This window comes from Monodon monoceros, unplaced genomic scaffold, assembly GCF_005190385.1.
Source record: "Monodon monoceros isolate NGI ecotype Baffin Bay Population unplaced genomic scaffold, NGI_Narwhal_1 Super_Scaffold_7, whole genome shotgun sequence".
NCBI lineage: Eukaryota > Metazoa > Chordata > Mammalia > Artiodactyla > Monodontidae > Monodon > Monodon monoceros.
The window spans coordinates 60,415,887-60,440,196 of NW_021703784.1; the positions used below are offsets into that span (position 1 = coordinate 60,415,887).

At 42.8% G+C, this 24,310-nt stretch overlaps 1 protein-coding gene across 1 annotated transcript in view; it reads right to left on the reverse strand.

Moving 5' to 3' along the window:
• Positions 1-10,042: 10,042 nt before the first annotated feature.
• OVCH2 (ovochymase 2) overlaps positions 10,043-24,310 on the reverse strand; it is an 83,767-nt gene continuing 69,499 nt past the window's right edge. The window contains 13 exon segments of the mRNA XM_029207215.1: positions 10,043-10,098; positions 12,846-12,926; positions 14,104-14,235; positions 14,761-14,854; positions 17,646-17,747; positions 17,749-17,777; positions 18,154-18,294; positions 19,051-19,175; positions 19,302-19,392; positions 22,232-22,421; positions 23,062-23,213; positions 23,440-23,535; positions 23,887-24,059. Coding sequence (XP_029063048.1) covers positions 10,088-10,098; positions 12,846-12,926; positions 14,104-14,235; positions 14,761-14,854; positions 17,646-17,747; positions 17,749-17,777; positions 18,154-18,294; positions 19,051-19,175; positions 19,302-19,392; positions 22,232-22,421; positions 23,062-23,213; positions 23,440-23,535; positions 23,887-24,059 — 1,417 coding nt within the window. The 3' untranslated portion in view covers positions 10,043-10,087.

Sequence of the window (24,310 nt, forward strand, 5' to 3'; positions counted from 1 at the left end):
AGGAACGGGAAAAGCTGACCTGTGGGCAACAGAAGGTTCCCAGGAGAAGAGGAGGACCTCCATTGTGAAGCTAGACACAATTGACAGACCTGGAGTTGGCTCTTCAATCCTCCCTATTTCTCTCTTTATAAAGGGAAAGAAAATTCAGTCCAAATCCTGTATTCTTCACCAGAAACATCTATGACCAAACCCAGGTCAGCACCGTGGGAACCACGTGATCTAGTGGGGCTGTGGCACTCACAGCGAATGCTGGTGGCCAGGAGAGGAGGGAAGCTCTGAGGTCTCTTACCTGAGGGGAGCCTTTGGCCAAATCACAGATGTTTGCATTCACCAACCAGGCAACTAGAAAGTAAGAAGAAAAGAAATTGAAGGTATGGCCTCATTAAAAAATATGGGGTTGGGAAGTGGCTCTCCAAGGACCCCTGGAATCAGAGGGAAAGCAAGGCCGCCATCTTGACCATCACAGTGAAGGCAATAGCCGGCCATTCCAGCAGCCCAGTGAGGCTCTAGAGAACGCTGTCTCTTCTATGTATGTAGATTTCCTACGGCTCAGAAACATGACGCAGTCTGTCTGACATCACTTCATGAGTTAAGAGCTCTAAGAGGGGAGACCTTCAAGATGGCAGAGGAATAAGACACGGAGATCACCTTCCTCCCCACAAATACATCAGAAATACATCTACATATGGAACAACTCCTACAGAACACCTACTGAACGCTGGCAGAAGACCTCAGACCTCCCAAAAGGCAGGAAACTCCCCACGTACCTGGATAGGGCAAAAGAAAAAAGAAAAAACAGAGACAAAAGAATAGGGACAGGACCTGCACCAGTGGGAGGGAGCTGTGAAGGAGGAAAGGTTTCCACACACTAGGAAGACCCTTCATTTGTGGAGACGGGGGTGGGTGGAGGGGGGAAGCTTCAGAGCCACGGAGGAGAGCGCAGCAACAGGGGTGCGGGGGGCAAAGCGGAGAGATTCCTGCACAGAGGATCGGTGCCGACCAGCACTCACCAGCCCGAGAGGCTTCTCTGCTCACCCGCTGGGACGGGTAGGGCTGGGAGCTGAGGCTCAGGCTTCGGTCAGATCCCAGGGAGAGGACTGGGGTTGGCGGCATGAACACAGCCTGAAGGGGTTAGTGCACCACGGCTAGCCAAGAGGGAGTCCAGGAAAAGGTCTGGAGCTGCCGAAGAGGCAAGAGACAATTGTTTCAGGGTGCGTGAGGAGAGGGGGTTCAGAGCACCGCCTAAATGAGCTCCAGAGATGGCATGAGCCGTGGCTATCAGCGCGGACCCCAGAGACGGGCATGAGACGCTAAGGCTGCTGCTGCAGCCACCAAGAAGCCTGTGTGCGAGCACAGGTCACTATCCACACCTCCCCTCCCAGGAGCCTGTGCAGCCCGCCACTGCCAGGGTCCCGGGATCCAGGGACAACTTCCCCAGGAGAACGCACGGTGCGCCTCAGGCTGGTGCAACGTCCCGCGGCCTCTGCCGCCACAGGCTCGCCCCGCATTCCGTACCCCTCCCTCCCCCCGGCCTGAGTGAGCCAGAGTCCCCGAAGCAGCTGCTCCTTCAACCCCGTCCTGTCTGAGCGAAGAACAGACGCCCTCCGGCGACCTACACGCAGAGGCGGGTCCAAATCCAAAGCTGAGCCCCGGGAGCTGTGAGAACAAAGAAGAGAAAGGGAAATCTCTCCCAGCAGCCTCAGGAGCAGCGGATTAAAGCTCCACAATAAACTTGATGTACCCTGCATCTCTGGAATACATGAATAGACAATGAATCACCCCAAAACTGAGGCGGTGGACTTTGGGAGCAACTGTAGACTTGGGGTTTGCTTTCTGCATCTAATTTGTCTGTTTTTATGTTTAACTTAGTTTACTATTTAGAGCTTAATATCATTGGTAGATTTGTTTATTGATTTGGTTGCTCTCTTCCTTTTTCTCTCTATATAGATACATATATTTTTTTCCTTTTTCTCTTTTGGTGAGTGTGTATCTGTACGCTTCTTCATGTGATTTTGTCTGTACATCTTTGCTTTTATCATTTGTCCTAGGGTTCTATCTGTCCTTTTTTGTTTTTGTATCTTAGTATAGTTTTTAGCGCTTTTTATCATTGGTGGCTTTGTTTTTTGGTTTGGTTGCTCTTTTCTTTCTTTTGATTACATTTTAATTTTTAACAATTTAAAAATTTTTTTCTTTTAATACCTTTTTAATTTAATTTTGTTTTATTTTCCTTCCTTCCTCCCTCCCCCCCCCTTTCTCTCTTTCTTTCATTTTTTCTTCCTTTTCTTCTCAGCTGTGTGGCTGACAGTGTCTTGGGGCTCTGGCTGCATGTCAGACCTCTGCCTCTGAGATGGGAGAGCTTAGTTCAGGACACTGGTCCACCAGAGACCTCCCGGCTCCAAGTAATAACAAATGGCAAAAGCTCTCCCAGAGATCTCCATTCTCAACGCTAAGACTCAGCTCCATTCAATGGCCAGCAGGCTCCAGTGCTGGACACCCCATGCCAAACAACTAGCAAGACAGGAACACATTAGCAAAGAGGCTGCCTAAAATCATAATAAGTTCACAGACACCCCGAAACACACCACCGGATGCAGTCCTGCCCACCAGAAAGACAAGATCCAGCCTCATCCACCAGAACACAGGCACCAGTCCCCTTCACCAGGAAGCCGCCACAACCCACTGAACCAACCTTAGTCACTGGGGGCAGACACCAAAAGCAACAGGAACTACGAACTGCAGCCTGTGAAAAGGAGACCCCAAACAGTAAGTTAAGCAAAATGAGAAGACAGAGAAACAAACAGCAGATGAAGGAACAAGGTAAAAACCCACCAGACCAAACAAATGAAGAGGAAATAGGCAGTCTACCGGAAAAAGAATTCAGAGTAATGATAGTAAAGATGAACCAAAATCATGGAAATAGAATGGAGAAAATATAAGAAATGTTTAACAAGGACCTAGAAGAACTAAAGAGCAAACAAACAATGATGAACAACACAATAAATGAAATTTAAAATTCTCTAGAAGGAATCAACAGCAGAATAACTGGGGCAGAAGAATGGATAAGTGACCTGGAAAATAAAAGAGTGGAGATAACTACCACAGAGCAGAATAAAGAAAAAAGAATGAAAAGAATTGAGGACAGTCTCAGAGACCTCTGGGACAACATTAAACCACCAACATTCGAATTATAGGGGTCCCAGAAGAAGAAGAGAAAAAGAAGGGGACTGAGAAAATATTTGAAGAGATTATAGTTGAAAACTTCCCTAATAGGGTAAAGGAAATAGTCAATCAAGTCAGGCAAGCATGGAGAAACCCATACAAGATAAATACAAGGAGAAACATGTCAAGACACATATTAATCAAACTATCAAAAATTAAATACAAAGACAAAATATTAAAAGAAGCAAGAGAAAAACAACAAATAACATACAAGGGAATCCCCATAAGGTTAACAGCTGATCTTTCAGCAGAAACTCTGCAAGCCAGAAGGGACTGGCAGGACATATTTAAAGTGATTAAAGGGAAAAAACCTACAACCAAGATTACTCTACCCAGCAAGGATCTCACTCAGATTCGACGGAAAAAATTAAAAACTTTACAGACAAGCAAAAGCTAAGAGAACTCAGCACCACCAAACCAGCTTTACAACAAATGCTAAAGGAACTTCTCTAGGCAGGAAACACAAGAGAAGGAAAAGACCTACAATAATAAACCCACAACAATTAAGAAAATGGTAACAGGAACATACATATCAATAATTACCTTAAATGTAAATGGATTAAATGCTCCAACCAAAAGACACAGACTGGCTGAATGGATACAAAAACAAGACCCATATATATGCTGTCTACAAGAGACCCACTTCAGACCTAGGGACACATACAGACTGAAAGTGGGGGATGGAAAAAGATATTCCATGCAAATGGAAATCAAAAGAAAGCTGGAGTAGCAATTCTCATATCAGACAAAATAGACTTTAAAACAAAGACTATTACAAGAGACAAAGAAGGACACTACATGATGATCAAGGGATCAATCCAAGAAAAAGATATAACAATTGTAAATATTTATGCACCCAACATAGGAGCACCTCAATACATAAGACAAATACTAACAGTCATAAAAGGGGAAATTGACAGTAACACAATCATAGTAGGGGACTTTAGCACCCCACTTTCACCAATGCACAGATCATCCAAAATGAAAATATATAAGGAAACACAAGCTTTAAATGATACATTAAACAAGATGGACTTAATTGATACTGATGGGACATTCCATCCAAAAACAACAGAATACCCTTTCTTCTCAAGTGCTCATGCAACATTCTCCAGGATAGATCATATCTTGGGTCACAAATCAAGCCTTAGTAAATTTAAGAAAACTGAAATCATATCAAGTATCTTTTCCGACCACAGCGCTATGAGACTAGATACCAATTACCGGAAAAAATCTGTAAAAAATACAAACACATGGAGGCTAAACAATACACTACTAAATAACCAAGAGATCACTGAAGAAATCAAAGAGGAAATCAAAAAAGAACTATAAAAAAGTGACAATGAAAACACGACCACCCAAAACCTAAGGGATGCAGCAAAAGCAGTTCTAAGAGGGAAGTTTATAACAATACAATCGTACCTCAAGAAACATCTCATATAAACAACCTAAACTTACACCTAAAGCAATTAGAAAAAGAAGAACAAAAAACCCCAAAGTTAGCAGAAGGAAAGAAATCATAAAGATCAGATCAGAAATAAATGAAGGAAACAATAACAAAGATCAATAAAACTAAAAGCTGGTTCTTTGAGAAGATAAACAAAATTGATAAACCATTAGCCAGACTCATTAAGAAAAAAAGGGAGAAGACTCAAATCAATAGAATTAGAAATGAAAAAGGGGAAGTAACAACTTACACTGCAGAAATACAAAGGATAATGAGAGGTTACTACAAGCAACTATTTGTCGATAAAATGGGCAACCTGGAAGAAATGGACAAATTCTTACAAAGGCACAACCTTCTGAGACTGTACCAGGAAAAAATAGAAAATATAAACAGACCAATCACAAGCACTGAAATTGAAACTGTGATTAAAAATCTTCCAACAAACAAAAGCCCAGGACCAGATGGATTCACAGGTGAATTCTATCAAACGTTTAGAGAAGCGCTAACACCTACCCTTCTCAAACACTTCCAAAATATAGCAGAGGGAGGAACACTCCCAAACTCATTCTACAAGGCCACCATCACCCTGATACCAAAACCAGACAAAGATGTCACAAGAAACAAAATTACAGGCCAACATCACTTATGAATATAAAATCCTCAACAAAATACTAGCAAACAGAATCCAACAGCACATTAAAAGGATCATACACCATGATCAAGTGGGGTTTATCCCAGGAATGCAAGGATTCTTCAATATATGTAAATCAATCAATGTGATACACCATATTAACAAATTGAAGGAGAAAAACCATATGATCATCTCAACAGATGCAGTAAAAGTTTTTGACAAAATTCAACACCCACTTATGATAAAAACCCTCCATAAAGTAGGCACAGAGGGAACTTATCTCAATATAATAAAGGCTATATCTGACAAAGCCATAGCCAACATCATTCTCAATGGTGAAAAACTGAAACCATTTCCTCTAAGATCAGGAACAAGTCAAGGTTGTCCACTCTCACAGCTATTATTCAACACAGTTTTGGAAGTTTCAGCCACAGCAATCAGAGAAGAAAAGGAAATAAAAGGAATTCGAACCGGAAAAGAAGAAGTAAAGCTGTCACCGTTTGCAGATGACATGATACTATACATAGAGAATCCTAAAGATGTTACCAGAAAACTACTAGAGCTAATCAATGAATTTGGTAAAGTAGCAGGATACAAAATTAATGCACAGAAAACATTTGCATTCCTATACACTAATGATAAAAATCTGAAAGAGAAATTAAGGAAACACTCCCATTTACCATTGCAACAAAAAGAATAAAATATCTAGGAATAAACCTATCTAAGGAGACAAAAGACCTGTATGCAAAAAACTATAAGACACTGATGAAAGAAATTAAAGATGATACAGATAGATGGAGAGGTATACCATATTCATGGAGTGGAAGAATCAACACTGTGAAAATGACTATACTACCGAAAGCAAACTACAGATTCAATGTAATCCCTATCAAAGTACCAATGGCATGTTTCACAAAACTAGCACAAAAAATTTCACAATTTGTATGGAAACACAAAAGACCCCGAATAGCCAAAGCAATCTTGAGAAAGAAAAACGGAGCTACAGGAATCAGGCTCCCTGACTTCAGACTACACTAAAAGCTACAGTAATCAAGACAGTATGGTACTGGCACAAAAACAGAAACATAGATCAATGGAACAGGATAGAAAGCCCAGAGATAAACCCATGCATATATGGTCACCTTACTTTTGATAAAGGAGGCAAGAATATACAATGGAAAAAAGACAGTCTCTTCAATAAGTGGTGCTGGGAAAACTGGACAGCTACATGTAAACGAATGAAATTAGAACACTCCCTAACACCATGCGCAAAAATAAACCCAAAATGGATTAAAGACCTAAATGTAAGGCCAGACCCTATAAAATTCTTAGAGGAAAACATAGGCAGAACACTCTATGACATATATCACAGCAGGATCCTTTCTGACCCACCTCCTAGACAAATGGAAATAAAAACAAAAATAAATGGGACCTAATGAAACTTAAAAGCTTTTGCACAGCAAAGGAAAACATAAACAAGAAGAAAAGACAATCCTCAGAATGGGAGAAAATATCTACAAATGAAGCAACTGACAACGGATTAATCTCCAAAATCTACAAGCAGCTTATGCAACTCAATATCAAAAAACAAACAACCCAATCCAAAAATGGGCAGAAGATCTAAATAGACATTTTTCCAAAGAAGATATACAGATTGCCAACAAACACATGAAAGGATGCTCAACATCACTAATCATTAGAGAAATGCAAATCAAAGCTACAATGAGGTATCACCTCACACCAGTCAGAATGGCAACCATCAAAAAAATCTGCAAAAAAAAAAAAAAAAAAAAAAAAATCTGCAAACAATAAATGCTGGAGAGGGTGTGGACAAAAGGGAACCCTCTTGCACTGTGGGTGAGAATGTAAATTGATACAGCCACTATGGAGAACAGTATGGAGGTTCCTTAAAAAACTAAAAATAGAAATACCATACAACCCAGAAATCCCACTACTGGGCATATACCCTGAGAAAACCATAATTCAAAAATTATGTACCACATAATGTACCACAATGTTCACTGCAGCTCTATTTATAATAGCCAGGACATGGAAGCAACCTAAGTGTCCATCGACAGGTGAATAGATAAAGAAGATGTGGCACATATATACAATGGAATATTACTCAGCCATCAAAAGAAACAAAACTGAGTTATTTGTAGTGAGTTTGATGGACCTAGAGTCTGTCATACAGAGTGAAGTAAGTCAGAAAGAGAAAAACAAATACCGTATGCTAACACATATATATAGAATCTAAAAAAAAAAGGTTCTGAAGAACCTAGGGGCAGGACAGGAATAAAGACACAGACGTAGAGAATGGACTCGAGGACACGGGGAGGGGGAAAGGTAAGCTGGGATGAAGTGAGAGAGTGGCACGGACATATATACACTACCAAACGTAAAATCGGTAGCTAGTGGGAAGCAGCCACATAGCACAGGGAGATCAGCTCGGTGCTTTGTGACCGCCTAGAGGGGTGGGATAGGGAGGGTGGGAGGGAGGGAGATGCAAGAGGGAAGAGATATGGGGATATATGTATATGTATAGCTGATTCACTTTGTTATAAGGCAGAAACTAACACACCATTGTAAAGAAATTATACTCCAATAAAGATGTTAAAAAAAATGGAGAAAAGTAAATAACAATTAAAAAAAAAAAAAGAGCTCTAAGGGGAACATAAACAAGTCTCGCAGTTGCATTCTAGTGTCCACATGGGTTATAGCTGTGCCTGCCCATCATCTGCAGGAAAGATCTCAGAGTCACGGTGCCCGGTCCCGGTCAGCCTGCCTGTCTGGGTCAGCTGAAGTGACTCAATAGGGTGCAGCCAGAAAAACAGGGCCATTACCAAAATTAACTGTTTTCTAAAATAAAAATAAAATTTCTATAAAATGATCATACTAGCTAGTCTAATTTTTTTTTAAGATTTTAAAAATATACAAAATTGGAAAAGTAGAAAAGATCACAAAAGTATATAAGGAAATGTTTTGCACAGCACAAAGCCATTAGTAGGAAAATCTGAGTGTTATAGCTATCACTAGGAGATTATAAATTGCCAAAATTGAGCGAAGGTGAAAATTTTAAACCTAAAAACCAGTAACAAGGAAGGAACAAAACAAGATGTTTAGTATATGTAATCACATGACATCATTAGTTATTATTCCCCCGTTATAAATTTATGCAAAGCATACAGAAGGAAAAAGAAAAGAAGGAAAGCTCTAAGAGAAAGTTGCTGAGAGTAGATCTTAAAAATTCTCATCACAAGGAAAACCAATTGTAACTGTGCATGGTGGTGGAAGATGACTACGCTTACTGCAGCGATCATTTAGCAAAAATACAAATATCAAATCATTTTATTGTACACCTGAAACTAATATGTTACATGTCAATTATACCTCAATTAAAAAAATAAACGGAGAGCTCTCGAGTTCTTTTCATGAAGAGCACTGATACCAAAGTCTGACGGAGGCAGACGACAAAAAGAAAACTATAGCCAGCGGTTCTCAAATTTTGGGTCTCAGGACATCTTTACACTTTGAAAAAAGTCACTGAAAATCCTAAAGAGCTTTTGTTTATGTGAGTAATATTTACCAATAGTTAACATACTAGAACTTAAAGCAAAAGTTTTTTAGATTATGTATTTATTAAGATAACCATAATAAAACCATTAAGTTAATACATAAATGACATGTATTTAAGTAACTACATCTTCGAAAATAAAAACTTTAAATAAGATTGGCATTGTTTCACATTTTTTCAAAACCATTTAATGTCTGGCTAAACAGAAGACAGATGGGATTTCCTATCTGCTTTTTACACGCAATCTGTTGAGATATCACATGTTATATAGTCCCTGGAAAACTCTATTGCATACTGGTGAGTGAATGAGAGTAAAAGGGGATAATAATGTCTTAGTATTACTATGAAATCGTTTTGATCTTTTAGGGGGTCTCCCCTAAAAGGATCTTGGAGATCCCCAGCGGTCTCCAGATCACATTTCGAGAATCTCCGCTATAAGTCAATTTCAGTCATGAATGTTAATGCAAAAATCTAAGTGAAATATTAGTAACAGAGCCCAGCAGTACATTGAAAGACGAATGTACCATGTCTAAGTGGGATTCAGGGATGTAGGAATGTTAGGAAATCTATTAATACAGATTTAATATACTAATAAGTCAAAGGAGAGAATCAATCATTTCAACAGATGCTCAAAGTATTTCACAAAATTCAATATTCATTTCTGATTTAAAAATCCTAGGAACGAAGATATGATAAAATAAGTGTATCTCTATCCAACAACCAGCCTCATGTTTAATTAAAATATACTAGAAACTCAAGGTGAGGGGGTAGAAATTTCCTGAGCACTCAAGGAACTCAAGTTCTCGCTGGGGAGGTGGATTGCCCATGATGGTGGTTGAACGGGGAAGCAGAAGCAGACCCTGATGGATGTCAGAGGTGGCAGATGAAGAATTAATGATCAGCCAACTTAAACCACGAGCTCTCACCATGTTCCACTCCCTGGGTGTACTTACATATTGGTGAAGCAATGAGCACGGGTGGCTACCCAGGTTTCCCAGAGATGCCTGGTGGCAATCTGCACACTGACCTGCTATGACCAAGGGCTGACTGCGGCCTCCTGCCTCCCACAGTCTGGCTGGAAAGGGATCTGGAAGTGGGAGGGGAAGTGGCTCCACAGAGCCCACCTGGAAGGGGGCCAAGAAGGCACAAGTTCGTTACCCATGGGTCCTCCTCACCGTCAAGTCCAGGTCTGAGCATCTCCCTCGTGCTGGAAACTCTAATAGACACCTGGGAATAATGAGAAATGCTTATTGTATTCTAGAGAGATTTATATATATATACATATAGAGAGAGAAAGAAATGGATGTTTCACCCAAGAGTAAAACATCAAGCCCACCCTTGACTTCCCCCTCTTTTTTGCCTCAATTATCTAGTCACCAAACACTTTAGATTCTATATTCACAAAATATCTTGCATCCACCTCCTACCTTTGGGCTTGGGTCTTCAACATTGCTCACCTGGACTACTCTCCCTGGGGTTCAGCTTTCCCCGTCCTCCTCCCACTCCCAAATTAACCACCAAAGAGCGCTTGTTTTGATCATGTCACTCCCCTAGTCAAAACCATCCCAGGGTTCCTCACAGTGTTGGGAATAATGTTGACTTCCTATTTATCTTTGTGGGCCCCAGTCAAACACCGGTGTCCTAATCACCTCCGAAGTTATTTCAGTATTTTCTTGTATTGTGTTTTTCTGTGCACATTTCCCCTTTTGTTGTCAATTTTATTAAAGTATACACACAGAAAAATACTCAAGCAATAAAATACTTTGAATGTTATTCCAAGAAGTACAACCAGAACCCAGATCAAGAAACAGACTAGCAGAATCTCAGAAGACACTTCAGGAGCCCAGTCCAGTCACTGCTCCTGCAAAGCATAACTGCTATCCTGACATCTAACACCATATATTAGTCTTGAAGGCTCTTAGTTTTACATAAATCTACTCTCTATCTGTACATATAAGCTTCATTATTAGGATATAAATCCCTCGAATATAGGTTAGTACCTATCCTGTTCCTCTTTGTATCCTACCTCCCCCACTCCCTGGTCTCTGGTACAGAGATTTGTCCAGAGAGGACACCAAATCAGTATCAAGCCAGTGTGATGGGTTGTCAACAACTGAGGAATATAGGTGAAGGATAAACAGGTGTTCATTGTATTATTCTTCCATCTGTTCTGTAGATTTGCAAAATTTCAAAATAAAAAGCGAAGGAAGGACAAAATTACTTACTGAATGATTTAAGGAATCCAGGGTAGGTGTGCTATTTAAAACAGGACACATGTAAATTCCTGTTCTTGTCCTTAAGTTTTTATGTGTACTTGTATAAGGGAAGAAGGCCCTAAAGTAGGTGTGAGTTCAGGGAGAGGGAATCAGGAAAATTCCTCTTGTTGAGCTTTTACACCAGGAGCTATTTCTGGATTATTTAGTTTTATTCATCAAATATTTATGTGGCATCGCCTGTGTTCTGGGCACTATGGTAGGTGCTGTGGGATAAAATGACCAATAAATCTAGCCAAGTGTTGTAATGAGACTCCTTGGCAGGTACTGAGAGAAATGGCTCTGCTGAATATATCGCCCCCTGGTGGCCAAGAACACGAACCACCGCAGACACACTTTACAAAGTTTCTACCCAGGATATATATGCATCCTGAGGTCCAAGAAGCCACAACAAAAAGACTCAGACGGCTTCTATCCCTCCTCATTAAAAGGAATACTCCTCTTCTACACTCTCTATTACTTTGTGTTCTAAGTGTCAGATAATTTATAAAACTAAAAAATTTTTTAAATAATTAAAAATTAGGTGCTTGATCTTTCTCTTGACAAACGATCAACATGGCAAACTCTGAAAGCTTCCTTGTCAGTGGATGCCACGGAGGAAACAAGGAAAAGAGAAAGCCCAGCGCTCCTCAATGCTCACCAATGTGAAGACACAGCGGTTCACTCACTTCTTTTCCAGCGGATGGCTCTTGTGAGACCACAATCTGGCACACTATTTAGCCATCCCTACTGAATGAATCACTCAAGACGGGAATTTTGATTCTGTGACTGAAAATATTTCGGGGTTGCTTTGAGCAAAAGGGACAGTGACCACATCCCTTCCAGCTCTATGTGATGGCTTTTGTGATGCGGCAACTTGGCCAGGTTACAGCTCCCGGTTATTCAATCAAACGTTAGTCTAGATGTTGCTATGAAGGGATTTTGCAGATGTAATGAAAGTCCCTCATCACTGACTTTAAGTAAGGAAGATCATTCTGGATCATCTGGGTGGGCCTGACGTCATTAGTTGGAAAGGCCTTGAAAGCAGTGTGGAAGCTTCCCCCAGAGAGAGAAGAAATTCTGCTTGTGGAGAATGGCCTCAGCCCATGCCTGTGGAATTCCAGGGTCCTGTGACCTTCCCTTTCTGCCTGCTTGCCTTATGGACTGACTTGCTTAGTCAGCTCCTACAATCGTGTACGTCAATTCCTGGTGTATTAGCTTGCTAGGCAGGCTGTAACAAAATATCACAAACAGGGTGGCTTAGAAGACAAAAATGTATTGTGTCACAGTTCCAGAGCCTCGAGGTCCAGGATCAAGGTGTTGGGCAGGTCGATCCCTCCTGAGGGTGGTGATGGAGAATCCACTCCATGCCTCTCCTCTAGCTTCTGGTGGTTTGCTGGCAATCTTTAGCATTCTTTGGTTCATACATGATGTATCACTCCTATCTCTGCCTTCATGTCCGTATGATGTTCTCCGTGTGTGCGTCTCTCTCCAAATTTCCCCTTTTATAAGGACACCAGTCATACTGGATTAGGGCCCACACTAATGACAGCATTTTAACTTGCTTGCCTTTGTAAACACCCTATCTCCAAAAAAGGTCACAGAATGTGACCTTAGGTACTGGAGGTTAAAACTCCAATATATCTTTTTGGGGTTCTTGGTTGAACCGAGAGTAATAAAATCTGTATACTTCTGGTAGTGACATTCTCCAAAACAGCTTACCAGAAGCACTGGATTCTTCAGGTAGTACATTCCGTGTCTCCAGAAACACTGATTCATTCTCTAATCCGGAGATGTTAAAATCTGGGTATAAGCATAATACAACTGCTCAGTTCACACAAACAAGGCCAATGTTTGGGACTTATCAGAAAATTATTATTGTTAGAATTCTGGAACATCTCAGTCAGTTAGACTCTATGGGTATTTGAACTGGAAAGTGGAGAATTTTAACTATGACCTGGCTTTCCCATAAGCAGCTGTTTACCGCCCAATAAGAATGAACAACTTGAGAAGCCAATAACTGGCTTCGTAGGATTTGGACAGAGTGCTCATGGGGTGTGAGAGCTTGGAAGGAAGCTGTGCCTTCAAGTGTCTAGGGACTAGGGGTCGGTGAAGATATTTCACATTTCTGAGCCTCTCTTGTGTGTCACACACACACACTTGCTTGTGGCCAGATACACATCATCTGACTTAAGCCTCACTACATCTTTACCAGGCATGTATTATTCTCCCGTTGTAAGACTGAGGAGGATGAATCCTAGATGACACTTAGATCACACTTCTAGTAAGGACAGGCCAAGATTCAGACATACAGCTGATCTTCATTCTTCACGGATTCTGTATTTTTGAATTCACCTACTCGCTAACATTTGTTAACTCAAAACCAATACTCATGGTGCTTTCACGGTCATTCATGGACATGTGCAGAGCAGTGGAAAATTTGAGTCACTTGATCACGTGTCCTGGCTGAGGTCTAGTGAGGCCACACTCTGCCTCGTTTCAGCTCTCATACTATAAACAAGCGTCCTTCCTGTGGTCTGTTAGCGCCACTTTTTGTTTTGCTTTTTACATTTTGGGGCTTTTTGTTGGTGATTTTGCTGTTCGCAATGGCCCTAAACATAGTGCTGAAGTGCCATCTAGTGTTCCTAAGGGCAAAAAGTCTGGGTTGTGCCTTACAGAGAAAATACACGTGATGGATAAGCTTTGTTCAGGCGTGAGTTACAGTGGTATTGACCATGAGTTCAGTGTTAATGAATCAGCAATGTATATTAAATAAGGTGACTTGAAACAGAAACCCACATAAAAGCAGAGGCTGAGAGGCCCCTAACTCTGAATTTCCCCAGGAGCAGTGGTTCAGGATTCACAGATTCAGTGAATCATGAGTTGATTATATCCATGCTGGTCTCTAAATGCTGCCCTTTTTACCACGGCAGGAGGATGAGACTTGAGACCTGAGGAGTTGGTGCCTCAATCTTCTTACCTGTTTTAGGAACGAAGGAGACTGTAGCCTGGAAGCCTCTGAAGGTCATGTTTTCATCGGACTGGAAGCTGATGGACATCACCCTGGAGATGCTCACCACAGGGGTGGGGACAACAAAGCCACACAGTCGAGCTGGTTCAAGCCCAGCCCCGGCATGACATGGTCAAGGGCCCAGCAAACAGACGTGGCATTGGATAGAAGAAAACAATTGTCCTTCAGGTAACTGTTAAGAAATAAACCTTTCCAGTGTAAGTCACAATTCATTTCCAAAATAGAAAGGCAGAGTGCTCCTTTGTACTGTGTATTTAACCCCATCAACATTTCAATTCTGTTTATCTCCCAAACACTCCCACTGGGAATGCCACTAAGGGAAGTTGTTCCAGCCACAGGGCTTATTTCAATGTCACTTTCCCCTCTGACCCCTAGTTCATTGTGAGCCTTCCACATTTTCTGATCAAATCGTTCTTCTTTGATTCTCCCTGAAGCTCTTCCTGCCCCTGATGGTGGAGAAGGAGGAGAGGTGGTGAGAGCATAGGAAGTGATGGAGATGGTGCAGGGGAATGAAGGAACATTGAGCCACATTCCCTAAAAGGAGTCCCAAGAAGGACTGGGTCCAAATGCAAACCAGGGAAGCCGAGGCTCCCAGGGAACACAAACCTATTTCTTTCTTCCTTTCTACATCCCTGTGCATGCTCACATAGTTGGAAGTGCACTCTCCACTTTCTTCTACTTCCAGGTTCTGAAAGGAAAGCTGAGAAGACTCCATGTTACATCCAGAGTAAACAATATGAATGCATTACCTCATTTTGATCAAGGAGAGGAATTTGGATTGTTCAACTTGCTCTACAGCATGACCTTAGATGAGAAATGTAATGGGGCATTCATGAGTGGGTTATATGACTTAGGAAATGATGCTAAACCACAGGCTCCCAAACCCTCTGAAACATCTAAGCACCCAATTACAGGCTGAATAGAAGGGTGGGGAAACGTGCAAATATTTGAGCTCCCCAGTTCCCTCCTTGGAGGAGCAAAGAAACAGCAAAGAACAACATTTGAGCAATCTGATAGCCCTGACTAATTGAGAGGAGCAGTGGGAGACAGAAATGATGAGGTAGCAGCTTAGATATTTTATGCACAAATGATGCGGATTCAATGGAGCCCGAGCACTTGGCAAAAGACACAGGCCTGCGCAGCTAGGACAGAAGTGGAGGGAAAGGATGATTCATGGTGAACGAGACATGGGGAGAAGGAGACGTGTCAGAAACAGGATCCGTTCAAACATTTCTTAAACCCTTACTGGGATACTTTCTGGAAATAGACCCTTTTTGGTTACTCTGACCATTGTGTCTTATGGAAAGGGTTTTAAGGAGGAAAATTACATAAATCTTTTTGTTTGTTTGTTTGTTTGTTGTTGTTGTTTTGTGATACGCGGGCCTCTCCCGTTGCGGAGCACAGGCTCCGGACGCGCAGGCTCAGTGGCCATGGCTCACGGGCCCAGCCGCTCCGCGGCATGTGGGATCTTCCTGGACCAGGGCACGAACCCGTGTCCCCTGCATCGGCAGGCAGACTCTCAACCACTGCGTCACCAGGGAAGTCCCCATAAATCTTTTTTAAACCAGAAATTTCCATCACAGGGGATCTAGAATGCCTATAATAAATAACTTACAAGAAAACTTAAAATATTTCTAAAAGTCAGATATACCTGTTCCTTTAATATCAATAATATTTAAAATTTAGAATTTAAAATGTTTGAAGTTGGTAAACATAACTTGTAGAGAAATAAAATTTATGAATAATAATAATAATTTTAAAAAGACCCTTTTCTCTTCGAGTCAAATGGTGTGCACATAGTTACGACTTGTCCTACCAACTTACAAACAACCGTCCCGGATGGGTCCTGCAGGATGATGCTGTCACTGGCCGAGTGTGAGTGCATCTTTTCACGGATGCACAGCACTCAGTGTATTTTATTGCATAGATGCTTTTGAATCACTTCTAGCTCTGATATGTTCAGATTTTCAACTAAATTTTGTCTTCTTCCTCCTTCCAGGCGTACGCTCATACTTAAGATTTTCTCCTCTGTCAGTAACAGTTTCCCTTAATCCTGCTTCGTCCTGAACTGTCTGCCTTGACTCTGTTTGGGTTTCAGAAACTTTTAGAAAGACAACAGCTACACTTGTCTCACTTACTCCGTGTCTCCTTCTCCTGTGTGATCTTGTTTCTGCACCTAACATCTGATTTCACCTGACCTTTCAGATGACACCTCCCCCACCTCCTCTCTACTGTTCAATTGTCCATCCCAACTCTTCTACCTTTTTATTGGGGGATGAGGTGGGGACTGTATAACGGGTGCTTAGTCCTCCCTCTCTTTATTTTTTAAAAAAGTTTTGTCTCTTTACTTTGTTAACATTTAAAAGCACATTTGAGTAGAACAAAAGGTTTCAGAGCTGTACAATGGTTTCTCTGCAGAAGGAAGAGAGAAAGAAGGAAGGAGATCAAGATCTATCAAGAAAGAGAGAGAGAATGGAAGGAAGGAAGGAAGGAAGGGAGGAAGGGAGGAAGGGAGGGAGGGAGGGAGGGAGGGAGGGAGGGAGGGAGGGAGGAAGGGAGGAAGGGAGGAAGGGAGGGAGGGAGTCCTCTTTCTCTTTAAACTTTAACTTGCTGTGGGAAATCCAACCTATTGGCCATACCTTTTTGTTTGTTTGTTTGTTTTGTTTTGTGTTTTGAATTAAAGGCTTCATTCTCTGGACTGTCATAACACTGCACCAATTTGGTTCTATTCCTGGGTCTCAGATCTCTTTTGGCCTCTTAAATACACAAGAACTTTGAGGTCTTGTTCACCCTTACTCCTTACCCGTTATTTTATAGTTTACTTTGTCTCCATATACTCTCTTGCTTTCAATTATTATTTTAAGAGAAAGACTTCTAAATAATGCCTAATTCCAACCTCACCCTGACTGCAGTGTCATCTACCTGAAGGCATTTCTGCAGATGGCCCACTAGTGTTAACTGAACAAACACACAAATGGCCACAAACACCGCGAATCAAAGGCTGAATACACTCTGTATCCTGACATTCAAAGCCCTCCATACTTCCACCTCAGCCTCACCTTCCACCACTCCTCCTGCTATACCTTGTGCCAGTCCCTGAAACTGTTCTGCACTATACTTTTGTTATCCACTCTCCACAAACTGTTTTGTTAGCAGTTTAATTAATAAGGAAGAAATGCTTGTTTCTAGAAAGGACTAGACACTGATGAAACAAGTTACCTGGTACAAAGATTAAGGCCACATTTCAACAAAATGTAAAGCACACAGTTGCCACCTAGCGGTAAGTGTGGGTAGTTACAGTAGAGAATAGGCTAGTCTGTTAGTCAACCAGTATCAATAATATTTATCAAGAAACTTGTGTGCCAGGTGCTGGGTTCTAGGTACTAGGGATAGAGCAGCAGATACATCAGATAAAACGTCTGCCCTCATGGTGTTTATGTGAGCGATTCTCTGGAGATCCTCAGCAAAGTAAGGGTAACCAGGGTCAGTACCTTAACGAGGTGATGTTTGGGGGCTTGAAAAACCCAGTTGCAGCTGGCCATGTTGCTGTAGTCTTCAGGATAGTGAAGACTCTGTATGAGGCCTTCTTCAAAAAAGGATAGTTAAGGAGCTGCAGCCTGACTCTGCAACACAAGGGAGAACGTCCAAACAATGGCATCACCGCGCACAGAGGGATCGTCTTTGTTTTCCCCCTTGTGTCTCCCACAAGTGATGTCTGAACTGACTCTTAAGGCAGAGCCATCAAGAAGGGGGAGGTCTGCGCACTGGTTCTCGAGAACTCATCAGGCCCTCTCAGCTCACTTGGGTAGGCAATAAACACGCTTTAGCAGGACTGCAGAAGGAGCCCCTGCACCTGCATCTCACTTGCCTTGAGCTCCTCTCTGCTATGGAGCTCAGTGGGCCTTGGGTGGGGGGCTCCCTACCCCTCATCTCATTCCTATGGGTCCTCAATTTCTGCAAAAGGAATGCATAGTGTGTGATAAGAATAAACGGTTTTACCAGGAAGGTAGTTTGGTTTAAGAGCTTTATACGTGAGATTAAACCCAACAGCATAATCTGTGGCATCAGAGATGAACCTCAGCCTTATAGCGTTGGAGCCAACAAGAACCGATGAAGCCAGGCTGTTCCCACAGAATTTCCCTGCAACATAAGAATGAAGAGTTTTGGTTCAGAGCCTAGAAAACAGCACCCATGAAAAGACTTATGGGGAACTGAACTTTCGTGATAGTGCAGGCTTGTCTAAATCAGGCTTTCTCAACCTCGGCACTACTGACATTTTGAACTGGAACGTTCTCGGTGTTCCGGCTGTCCTGCACATTGTAGGATGTTTTGCAGCAATCCTGGCCTCTACCCACTGGATGCCAGTAACATTCCCTCGCGTTGTGATAACCAAAAATGCTTCTAAGACATTGCTAAGTGTCTCCTGGGGGAGGGAGGGGGTGGGCAGGTTTAGAACCACAGAAACACTCCTCCATCTGTTTCTTGTATAAGTAGCCTTTATCTCCTCCTCGTGGCTCTCTGTTGGTGCTTCCTTCTGAACTGGACGAGGCAGGCAAGGGTCATTTTCAGGCTTAGGAGAGCAGCATGCTGCCCGGGAGGCCCCAAGAGGCACTGCTGTATGTCTACATTTTACTCATGATGGGCTCCAGGTCTGGCAAATGAGTCTAGGAAGCCTGTTTCCGTGGGCAGCAGATGCTGTAAGTGAATTGTACTGTGGCCCTTACAGCCCTCACACAGGCTCAGATTTTGTTCCTTTCCACTGTCAATTCTAAGTCTCAAAATTGGAGACAGGAAGTGTGGTACTTATAGACGCCTCAGGGCCAGACATATTGTAACCAGGCCCCATTAAGTCCTCCTAGCACTAGTGTCCATTTGACAATGTGAAAATCCACTCACCGATAAGTGTGTCTTCTAAAGAATATATTGACAGGTAATTGTGGTGACAAGACTCTGCATCGAAGTGGGAAAAATTGAGGAGCACGTGCATTCCCTCTGGTACAAACAGGGTCCAGACACACAGTCTGAAGGTAGATACATTGAGAGGGTATTATTTCTAGATGGAAAGCGACAGTCACAGTCCAATGAGTGGGGCAGAGTCAAACTGGAGGTGGGAGTCAAGGGCAGGGGAGGCAGCGGGGGCTACTCACTGCTTGCTCTCATAATACAGGAAGGGGCTTTCTGGGAAGTGCAGCTCCCCTTCTGATGCTCTGATCACACGGTCCTGCTCACTGCATGCGGCTGGGAGGGAAAGCCACGCGAATCAGCGCTAACCGTGATGGCTATAGCCACAAGAGCCCTTTCCCTCCAGAACCTGTACAGACACTGCGGCCTCCTGGTTCTTCTTTACACACGCTTCCTTTCGTGGAGACATGAAATCTTTTGCTATCTTGGCTTCTATGATGCCTTATTTTTTGTTTCTTGTAGATCCTGCCTAACCTTGAGATTCTATGATTTCTTCTTCTTTACTCTTCTTTCTTTGACCCCATAATTCCACTCTATAGATGCAGGTATTCCCGATTTTCTATTCTTAGTTTTCATTTCTCTCTACACGAGCCCTCTGATCCACTTCATTCACACCATCAGTTTCAACTGTTATCTCTACCTGAACTTGATTTTTCAACCATCTCCTAGATATCTCCCCTGAAACTTAACATGCTACAAAGGGACTTCCTCTCAGTCTGCAAAACTGCTTCCACTTCTGATTTGATTAGCTTATGTGCCCTTTTCTTAGCTTTCCATGCTCAGAACTTTGGTGTCATCCTTCATTCCTTCCCTCCCTCACCGCGCATAACCTTAGTGACTATCCTGGCCTAATTCAGCCTGTTTCTATGCCTCCTTTTCATTCTCTGGCCGTTGCCCTCGTTCAAGCATTATATTCTTGTCTCTTGAACTAATGCATAATCTCATAAGTCCACCTTGAATTATTGATATTGTCCTCTCCAATTTATCCCCTATGTGCCGTTCTCATAGCACTAAAGTATAGCTCTGATCTGTTTATCTAATTAGTCAGCTTCCTATTACTCAATAAAGTCAAAATTTTCTTGAGTGGTGTTCAAAGTTTCCATATTTTGTTCTCAGGTTACCCGTTTAATCTTCTCCCTCATAAAAACTCATCACGTAGCCTACACTTCAACTGACTGACTTACTGGGTCTCTATTACATCCTAAATTTTCATATCTCCATATTTTAGTAGCCATCTTCTGATAAGGATGACTCCTTGAGCTGGAATATTTTTCCTTACCTATATCCCATTTTCACCTGACAAAATCCTACTCATCCTTTGTTCTTTAAGGTTAAGCTTAAAAGATGTCTGTGCTCCAAAGCCTCCGTTGTCTTTTTTTTTTTCCCCCCAGCTAGAAGCAGCCACTCACTCCTCTGAGCTCTCAGGGTACTCTTTTTCCACTTTGCTCTTTGGAGATAGCTCCACAGACTCACAGAACCACTGAAGATTTGAGCTAAAGATGCCTTTGAGACCACCTGGTCCAAACTCTTTCCTTTTTGGATGAGGAAACTCAGGTTCAGAGGTAGGAAGGAGCCTGCCCAAAGTCACAGAGTGGATTCATTTCAGACCTGCAATGTAACCCTGGGGGTGAGTCCCCTATTCTTTCAGGACAAGGTGTGTAGCTTCCGGACCACATCTGCTATGCCCCACCTCCTCCCTTGTGTCTTGGATCCAAATCTGGGATTTGCCAACTGTTTGCTGAATTGCACTGGAGCTCTGGATTGACAAGTGAACTCAGAGGGAATGTGGCGCTCCTGCTGGGTGAAGGGATGAATTCACCCTCCCTGGCTGGGGATGAATGGCTGTGGGTGCTCCTAGTGATGGTTTTATACCTAGTGATTATGGAGAGCTCTTGCAGAGGAAGACTTTGATTATAAAGGAACCGATATTCAGAAATCCTAGAGATTAATTCATGCTCCTGGAAGAACAGGCTACAAGAAATACCCACCGCTGGAGTGCTTTCTCAGCTTCCCTGGGAAAGAAAAAGAAAGATGCAATTCGAGGTTGTGATATCCTGAACAATATTTCAAGAAGTTAGCATCTCCCTGGCTCAAAAGTGCAGAGGTTGTTAAGTCAATTTGCAACTAATGAAAATATAATCTGTGGAAAGAACAGAAGGGATAAACTGACAAAGCAGCAAAGTGGCCTTTGTGCTTTAAGAAGATGATTTCACTCTTTATTAAGTGGGCTGCTTAGCTTGGGGATTACACAAAGCAAGAAGAGGTCATCTGGTCTACCCCTCTAATTTTTCATGAAAAGGGACGCTGGAGATGGAAATAACACACCCACAACTGCTGGACAGCTACAAGTTGAACTGAGGACTCCGAAACCTGCTATTGTACCATATACTTGAACACAACCCCAGGTTCTTCCTGAACTAATTTGAATTAACCCCTTTGGGAAAGAATAGAAGTCCTATTTCAGGCTAGAAGCCACCAGTCAAGAAAACAATTAAGTTGGATTTGGAGGCAAAAATGAAGTTTCAATTAACTCATTGGTGAATCTGGTAGAAGGACGTATATAGACCCTGGCCTTTTCAGACTTATGGTACCTGGCTCTATGCCAGGCCGTCTCAACCACAACATTACTAACATACGGGACTAAATCATTCTTTGCTGTGGGAGGGGGGCTGTCCCGTGCACTGTAGGATGCTTAGCAGCATCCATAGCCTCCACCCCCCAGATGCCAGTGGCACCCCTGTCCCCTGTTGTGACAACCAAAAATGTCTCCAGACATTGTCCCGTGGCGGGCAAAATTTCCCCTCATTGATAACCACTGATCCATGCTATAGCTTGCTGAACCTTGCTAGCAGAGTTGAGAAGTGGTGAGACAGTTTCAATTAAAGGCAAATTTGACAAAGTCTAGGATGGATGTATTCCCATTTCATTGAATATTGGCACACTGTACCACACGTCATAGTTTACCCTTGTTTTAGACTCAGTAAATACCACAGTCCTTATGTGAGACACTAAGAACAGAAGCAGAGGTTGTCTGCTCAGTGGTCCTGACTTGTGTAGACTCTGCTGATGCTCTCTCTTTCCCTAGCTTCTTGACCTTATGTTCTGGCTTGATTACCAATTTGGATGTGTTTGTGGATCCAGGGTAGCACTTTAGTAAGATCTGTGAAGATCCCAGGGGATCCTCGATCATCTTTCTGCAGATTATTTCTCCAACCTCGACCACAGCCCAAACCCCAGGAAGTCACACCAGCCAGAGTCCAAGTCCCTTTCTTATTCCGGCACATGAGGGAACCTCCTGAGTCTCCCTGTAGGGAGAAAAGATCTCTGTTACTGTCATTGTCAGTGTCTGTGCCCCACAAAGGTGCTAGATGAGGATTAATGAATTTCTTCACTTCTAATACTTTGGACTCAGGGGCCTGGGAGAATAGGCAAGCACAATTCACAGTCAATCCTCAAATACCACTGGAGCCTACCAAGTCCACCTCCTTCTTCCCCATCCTAAGCTTTCATCAAATATCAGATTGTTTCCTTCTCCTGTCTCATCCTACAGACTCAGAAAAGTCTTGTCCAGTAGTCAAATCAACCTCAAATTTGGTCAGCAGGAAGGATGGAGGGAAAGAGAAAGCTCCCATTATACACAAACTGGAAATCTCTAAGTAGGAAAGAATCACCTATCCTTCAGGGCCGGAGTACCCTAGTTCATTGTTGGCATCATCTCCATTATTTGGTCTTTTGGAAAGAGCAGAAGATCTCCTCTGAAAGCACAGTCTCTGCTAAAAACAGGTTGTTTAAACTGTCCTCTATTTTGACTTGACCTCCCTTTTCAGTCCTGATCCTTCTTTCCCGAGTCCAGGCTTGCCTACAGCCTTCTTTCAGCCCCTCATCTGATGACAAAGCTGAGGGAAGCCCTGCCTGGGACCTGTCAGCCCAACCATTCCTGCCTACCTGACACGCATCTCTTCCTCCATCTGGGAAGCCTGCGCAGAGAAAGGTCCGCCCACTAATGGGTTTCTGTAAGGTCAACAGAGCTGTAATACACTCATCCTGGGTCAAAATGGGCAGGTTCACTTCCTGCAAGACTTGCGGGACGACACCATCTAGAAAACACAGAAATGAGAACCCCAGCAAGGCACTCTTTCACCTTTTCTGCGTTGAAGATGCCCCATTCAGGCCTGTGTCTTTTGGAAAGATTTGAATTTCGAAGTACAATGTGATAGTCTCTATTTTAAAAATGTCTACACAACTGTCTTTTTTAAATAGATTAAAAATTCTCTTTTCTGATTACCAACCAGAAACTTCTGATACGAGCATAGGAGTTCTTACCTTCATTCAAGCGGCCCCAGCCTGTGGTTGTACAAATAAATCCAGGCTCAAATTGTTCCCCTGGCTCTGGAAGACACATGGGTCCCACATACTGGTCTGCAGAAAAGAGCAAGGCAGGGCTTGTTTCATTCACGGAGGAGAGGATACCATAAGCCACTCACCAACTGGCATCTAGGTGGTTCCCAAAGAACTTGTGATATCTCTGTCTGGCACCTCCAGGGGTTACTTGTGAAACAAAGTAACTGACTCCACGTGATCCTATATCTAAAGCCACAAGCCAAGAGGGTTTCAGGTAGCAGAGTCTCCAGCTCAAATTCCTATCTCAAAGTACATGATTCAGAATTCTTGGGCATATGCTACATAACTTATACTGTAGGGAATGTGCTATGGAACAGAAGTTCTGGAGCACATGGGGTAGACAATTCAGAGTGAGCTTCAAATGTTTACCAAAATGGAAAGCTCCAGCCATCTTCAAAAGAGCAATATCATAATCCATTGGTTTCTTGGTAGAGAAATATGGGTGTATGATGATGGTTTCAATGGTGAGGGTTTGCTCTCCTGGCTCTATATAGCTCAAGTCATATTCTCCAGCAGTAACGTTGAAAGTTGATGCAATATTCCTATGAGGAGGAAAGAGTAAAATGGATGGATTTCATTGAGCCTCTGAGTACAGTTGCAGTGGTTGACAAAATGACTTCTTCAAAATGACGTGGACAGGGGCTTCCCTGGTGGCGCAGTGGTTGAGAGTCCGCTTGCCGATGCAGGGGACACGGGTTCGTGCCCCGGTCCGGGAAGGTCCCACATGCCGCGGAGCGGCTGGGCCCGTGAGCCATGGCCGCTGAGCCTGCGCGTCCGGAGCCTGTGCTCCGCA